Genomic DNA, 7,464 nt, shown 5'->3' with positions numbered 1-7,464 from the left:
GTCTGAGCCTGAACGCTGTAATTCTGCAAACGATCCACATGTTTGGAACAAAACTCTGAGCCACACTGGTTCATTGTTTCCTTCTTTGGTGTGATCTTATTTTCAATTGAGCCATCAACCAAAGGCAATTTATACCTTTCTGAAAATAAGCTTGAACATTTTTAAATGATTCTATTCTACAGCCTCACGCATATTTCAAACCCACACAGCATTTGCCTCTGAAAACTGCAGAACTCATTACATTTCCTTTGAGACAAATAAAACTCGAAAAATAAACTGGAAATCTCCAAAACAACTGTAAGTTGACAAAACAATTGGAGATGACAAACTTTACACAAACTACAACATATTATGGTTGATGTGGCAACATTTCATATACACATGAGGACACAGGAAAGAGTAGTTCAGACATAGAACAGGAAACGCATAGAACTAATAACATATTTCATGACGGGCTGAAGCAGAGTATGCCATAGCCAGTCGTGTGGTTTGCAAATGCACCTTGTTTCCTTTGGCTTAATTTTAACCCCTGCCTGGTATCATTTGAAAGCTCATCGCTAAGACTCAGGAGTGACATAACCATGTTTATAATAACAGACTGTTCAGCGATGATACTGTATTTGAATTTTCAAAATAGTTACAAGAATTAAGGCCCAAATTCAATATACCCTACACCTGAAAAGTGTTCTTCCTTAAATGATGCAGCATATTAAACTTGCAAGTGAACACACTATTATGAAAATTAAAATGGCTGTTTTTTTACACACATGACATGGCGGTAGCTTTATGCGTCAAATGAGGTCTATTGACCACCTCGGTACAGTAAGGGAGCAGTTCTGTGTTCAGTGAAAACTGACACCGGGGCAAATCCTTGTTTAAGTTTGTTGTGGCTTAACCTGAAAGGGGAGACCTGATATACTGAGCTTCAAAGATATTACACCAAGCCCATATTTTGAAACCACAACCACATATTAGTAGAGCTTAAACTGGAAGCGATACTTTACAAATTAGCTTATATGGAACGTAATAACAGGTTTACAAGACAGACTTTGCATTTGACTACTATCATCTGGTTTCCGATTATCACTCTATACCACCAGCTAAATCAACCTGCATGAAGTTTCATTATTTCAGATGAAGTAATTCAGATGTCTGTCGATTTGCACACCACCTCACACATCAGCACACTTTTTGGTATCTCAGCAACTTAGAGCAAAGCACAGTGTACATGTACAAAGCACATTCACGTAAATATTTTCAATTATAAAAACAATTGGCCAATAATGCTCTATTGATAGTCGTAAATGATTTATATTAGAATAGTTTGTTATTACAATTCTTTGAGTAGTGCTTACATGATGTAGGCCTACAGAAATGTATGTACACTTTTTAAACATCTTTTGTCAACTTCAGTATCTTGTCTTTAAGTAATATTACTTAGTGTTTGTCTAATGACTTTCTTGTTATCTAAAACCTCACTTGATATACCGTACTGTAGTAGCCTACCTAACTGGGCTCTCTGAAACACTACAAAACTCCACAAAAGTATGAAATACTTTCCAAATGAGCTTTCCCAGTCACTCACAAATGAGTGGTTGCTCAGGCTCAACTGGATTGAATTTGAAATCCTCCTGAGAAGGGCTGTCCCACTGAACATTCTTTCTCTTTATCGCCCATTCAAGAGAGTTACATAACAGAACTAAGGCGTTCTTTTTTCCTGTCTTTCCTTTCCAGATGCACTTCAATCCTATGCAGAAATGGGTGGGGGTAAATATGGGTCAGCAGGTTAGGAGTGTCTCAGAGCCAGACTTCACTATAAAAAAAAACAGTGTCTGAGATCGACTCAATAAAATCCTAAACGAAGAAATGCCTTCGTACCTACTTGTCTGTTATTACATAACTAAGCAGCGGTTGGAAACTACCAGGTTACAAAGTGAAAAAGGTGGTAAAACTGAGCGTGGTTACATAGGAACGTATTTTAGTGTTACTTATCAATACAGTGATGGCAAGGCCCCTCTGCTCAGTGGTTTCTGAAACTCGTAAAACAGACACTGAAGAGATACGTAATGATTTTCCCTCTCTTCCCTCGCTCGCGCTTCTCTGTTTATGGCTAAACTTGTTACATAACCAGCTTACATTCCACATTCACCATATCACCCTCTAAATATAACCTTCCGCCGAGGAAATGTGCGACAAAAAAACGACAGAACAATTCGCACAATAAGAGAACGAGTGATCCCTCTATCTGTTACACTTCTGTGATCATATTTGCTGATACTCTTGTCTTGAGCAGCATACATTTTACTGTGAACTTGGACGAGCCAAGTTGAATGGAGGCAGTCAAGGGGGTGTGGCTAAACAGCCTACTGTCTGTACTGTAAAACAGACAGCACCTAATCACGTATTTTATTCATTAACACTGGCCATTACGATTAATTCAATAAAGTGGACATAATTACGGTGACAGATGACCAAGTACAATCTGACATATCCGTCGCAAACCAGATGTCAGCTCTTCCCGTCAGCAATTGCTTCTAACGTGCGTAGACGAGCCGACTGTCCAAGCCCATGCTGGAAAGAATAACCCCTAACGTTTATAAAATATTTCGGATCAAAACCCTGCTTGCTGTTAATTTCATTAATATGTTTTAGAGCCATATGTACGGAAGAAGAAATTACAGCTGAAAGGACGCCACTCTCAAGTGGCCGAAAGCAGTTCGTGTACACTTTCCCCAACTTCCATTCAAGAACCTTGAGAAATAAAGATTCAACCACTGACCGTGCGATAATATTGCTAGCCTGATATTGTTTGCCTGTAAATTGTATTTAAATATACAAGCTCACGTATGCTTTAAACTGCTATGATTACTATTGCTATTAGTTTCAAATAATTGTGATTTTTCTGTCATTCTGCCTTGCCAGATTTAGCCTAACACACAATGGTCGGATCTGTCAATTCTGCATTGGGAGGTAAGGCAACTCTGGGTTTAATTTCGAAGGAACTGGTTGAAAATATTAGTAAAACAAGTCTTGAGAATAAATATTACAGCATTAATAAAGGCAGATACTGATAGGGCATTGATTGGCGGGTCAAGTTATCCATGCACGGGATTTCACTTTGAAGTTTGATGCATCAATACCATGCTTCAATCAATATTTCCAGTTTTAACGAGAGGGCTGTCTCTTACCTCTGTTGGTGCTGGAACAGCTCTGCCTCCGAACCGGGGCTTGATGGTCAGCTTTCCGGAGAGTCTCCAGGTTTACCGGGGTTTCTCTGACCGGGGTAGCCGGCTCCGAGGCGCTGTTGCCCGGGTCGCTCGCTGGATCTGGAGGGGACTCCATGTTGTGTCTCTGATGTGTTATGGAGCTATTGCTACTATTTCACGACGGGTCCCTATCAAATTCTGAGCTAGAAGACTTCGGCTACCTATGTATTTTAGAGTAGAAGTAAGAAATGTGCAAAGGCGAGTGTTGCTGAAGGTGGGTGTGTGGGTCTGATTGTCCACTAGCAGCGCTAGAGAGAGCTTCAGTCACACGCCGAGAAGGGAGAGGTTGTCAATAGCCGATGAATAGATGGAAAGCACTCACAGCGCATCACTAGGGAGAGCAATGTGCCGAACCACTCGCCTTCTGATGTCTGTTTTATATCTGTATAACAGGCCTATATGTTTACATTTTTATCGCTGTGTACAATATAGGAAGGTGGAATAAAATCCTTTGACATTATTTGGGTCCACACATTCGTCTATCCAGGTATGTAGTAGTTCATATAAATATATAGGCAAATAATAATGTATTTACTATATTTAATACATTGTTTTGATGTACACTATATGATGAAGAGCGATGAGGAAGGCTCAGGCTATTCATTCGTCCTGGGCACAGAAAATAGACCACACTCTCCAGGGCATGACATTTGCATTTCTCTTCCTCCAGTTACCAAATTCCACTACTTCAATTATATAGGCCTAATATGATGAACAATATTAACGCTAGCACCCTGTCTCAACCCCAGTGATTTTCTTCTTTCTTCAACAGATGGGCGGTGTCTAAAGGGTAAATCCAACAGCAAATATAATATTTCATTTCTATAAGTCATAGTAGCTTATGTTTAGGTTATATAGAGTAAGAAGAAGGAGATGAAGAAGAGGAGGAAGAGGATGGTGAGGATGGTGGTGGTGGTGATGTTGGTGGTGCAGGACAAACTGCTGTGTAAATGTACCTTTCAACCTTACACCTTTCAATTGTAGTAGGGCCTATTATAAGTAAATAACGTGGGCTATTTGTTCAGTTATATATATATGTGGACAGATCAGACTAAAAATATTGAGTGTCTGGCAAGTGCGCTTTAACTCTCTTGTAGATTAAGTTGGTCTGAATAGTGACTGACTTCAGCAGCTGATCGAAGCTTTCAAGGCCTGCCAGTCTATATCACTTTAGGTCCAGCGATAAGGAAACTTTTAAATGGAGCATATTTCGTCGAGTTGTACCGTGAGTGATGGGACAGTCTTCTGGGGTAGGCAGGAATGTGTGTCACTTCCGTGTTGAAGGTACGCCCATGCTGCACTCCGCCACGGGTTTGCGTCTCACGCTTGAAATTCTAAACAATGTCTCTTGCCACCATGCGTTCTGCATGTGATCAAATCTCCGCCCCTTTTAAGCTGTTCACGTGGACTTTGTCATGGTCCTGTTGTTGCGATATCACAGACATACGTCAGAAGTTTGAAATTAGAGTGTGTTATACCGTTATTTTCAGATGATAGAAAAATACAACTTAGACAATACTGAAAGCATTTTTTTATTGATATTATAATATATTTTTTAATGAAGTGTGGACAGGCGAGGGTGGATGTGTAACCTGTATACCAGTGAAACGTGGACGTTTTTTATTATATTTTGTTTACCTTTTACTAGAAAGCTACAGGCAAGTTTCTTCTTTTCATGCGGAAGCCTATAATACAGAGAGAGATATTATATCAGCATGGTATTGTTGTTCAGATTCTGCACACTAAAGTCATATGGCTTTTTGTGAGAAGGCCTACACTGCATTACTACCAAACTTTTTCTTTTTTTTTTTTTTTAACAAAAAACCTAAAAGGCCTCTCCATCTTCTCCATCAAAAAACAACCAATTGTGTTTGCTGGCAGATGTTTCTTGATCCATAACTAAATGCAAGCCATGATGAATCTTCAAATTACAGTCAGACATTCAGGGTCATTCTTTTCATTTTACGTTACTGTGGCGATTTAGCACAGAAGGAGGTGTAGGGGGGCAGAGATCTGGATTTAATGGCAGTTCCTGTGCTCCAAATACGCTGCACAGCTTCTGAAGTATTGTTTATTGGTTTAACATGACATACACACAATCACACATACAGAGCGGGGGAAACAGAAGGCAGGCATCATTTGGCCATGACAGAGACATTGACAGTGGACAGTTAGCGCTAAGCTAACACAGGCACCAAACAGCATAAAACACAGATGAAATGATAACAGCCACACACATTAATACTAGACACAAAAGGGAGACAATTGATCACATTATTTCAGAGCAGAACATTATGAACTTTAAAATGAAACAGCCTTAACTTGCATGGCATGCTGGGAGCCACGCACAGTTCTAGCTCCTGCAGAATGCGGAAGCTTCCCTCCCCCCAACACGTCACGTTATGCAGCTACCTCATTTTCACAATTAAGCAGTCCCTCCAGTTTTTCGTGATTCCGCACTTTGCGAATTCAATGCAAAATCAATCGCATTTTCACAACACTTCACATTTTCTAAAGTACTAGATAAATTGTGCATAAAATTGCAGAAAATAAGTCTTGACGTTAAATTGGAAATTATTTCCATTTCTTCTGGCTGCCTGATGGGGGAATAAGGTTATGCCCAGTCCATCTCAACCACTGCCACTGCTTAATGGCCCACTCGTTTGGTGTCAGGTGTGTGGTGGATTGACGACCGCAGTGAAGCTAGCTTGGTATTAGAAATTCACTTGACATTCATCACATAGCTTGATCTAAAGCTGTCATGAAAAAATACATGAACTACTTACACATTATGTTATTCTGTTTTGGATCCAGTTTTAAAAATTGTAAATAGTGTTAAATTGAAATAATAAACTTTGGGTCCAAACTTTTACTAGGGCCAATTCATGATCAAAATCAGTCCAGTATTGAGTTAGAACGCTATAACTGGCAACCGTTACAGGATTACTGTTCTGAATATTATCAAGGACACTTTGACACTTGGTGAGGAGGAGTTTGGATCAAACTAGCAACCTTCTGATTGCTGAATGACTCCCCTACCTCCTGAACCTCTATCGCCCCCACAAAATAAAAACATATAAAAATGAAAAAACACAAATGATTGAAAAACAACAATATTCATATAAATAATACATTTTTTCTCTGTCATTAATTTAAGTTTAAGTGGGGTCTGTAGACAAACAAAAATGGCAAATTTCTCTGCAAATTTCTCGTCATTTTGATGGCAAAAATTGCTAAATCCTAGCAAGACTGACAAGGAAACAAGTTTCACATGCAGAACTACAGTGTGGTTTACAGTGTTTATTCAGGGAGAAAATAAATAAGTGCTCATTGCACATTTCCCTTAACTATACTTGAGTTCTTGTTTTCTTGAAAAGATGTTATTTAAGCAGTCAATGATCCTTTATCCAATGTGTGTCACTGAAGTGATGAAATTAACTTACCTTGGTGGTCCCCATTTCCATTTGCACATGTTGTATTGGAGAGTACAGAGGTACTGTTGTTAATTGTTAATTTCAGGTTCCACTTCTAAAATTGATTCAAGTTCCACAATTAATGATAACAACATGCTTCATTTTGGACCTTAGAATTAGCATGGTGTGTTTGGCTAAAATTATAGTCATCTGTACTGACCTCTTATCACTTCTCTCCAGCTCATGTTTTGTATCAGGCCAGGGAATGGACTTTGTCCAAGTGGAGCAAGCAGTCCTTTTTGCTCCTTCATAGATCTGATTTTGCAGATGCAGGCCCTCTCAACCATGCAGTACTGAATGAGTCAAAGGAAACTGTAGTCAAAGTAAATCAAATATCATATCTGGTATCATTAAAATGTTAAAATTCAGTGCTGTGTACTGAATTCTTAATGAATTATTACAATGTACAACAGTACTTTTTAGTACATTGACGTGTCACATGTTGTTACAAGGTTAGGGGTTAGGATATGTAGCGTGTAATAATAATTACTAACTACTTATTATAGAAGTTTAGAGTATTATTTATTATTTATTATACTATAATAAAGATTCAGCATATGAGACGTGGACAAAAGTACAGTAGTCCAATTGGTCAAAACATGTGTTGTTTGATTAGATATTCTAAATAAAGAGTAATGTTTCTTTAAAATAAGGGGTCATTTGTTAAATCTGGTGCAGCCAATCCAGATAATTAGCAAAAATGTTTAAGGTATCATCATCACCTA

At 38.7% G+C, this 7,464-nt stretch overlaps 1 protein-coding gene across 1 annotated transcript in view; it reads right to left on the bottom strand.

Moving 5' to 3' along the window:
- roraa (RAR-related orphan receptor A, paralog a) overlaps window positions 1–3,608 on the bottom strand; it is a 251,316-nt gene extending 247,708 nt beyond the window's left edge. The window contains exon 1 of the mRNA XM_031564481.2: window positions 3,189–3,608. Coding sequence (XP_031420341.1) covers window positions 3,189–3,342 — 154 coding nt within the window. The 5' untranslated portion in view covers window positions 3,343–3,608. The remainder of the gene's footprint in view (window positions 1–3,188) is intronic.
- Window positions 3,609–7,464: the final 3,856 nt, after the last annotated feature.

Source organism: Clupea harengus, chromosome 3, assembly GCF_900700415.2.
Source record: "Clupea harengus chromosome 3, Ch_v2.0.2, whole genome shotgun sequence".
NCBI lineage: Eukaryota > Metazoa > Chordata > Actinopteri > Clupeiformes > Clupeidae > Clupea > Clupea harengus.
The sequence above is the reverse complement of the archived record's forward strand: the minus strand, read 5'-3'. Positions and strand labels throughout refer to the sequence as shown.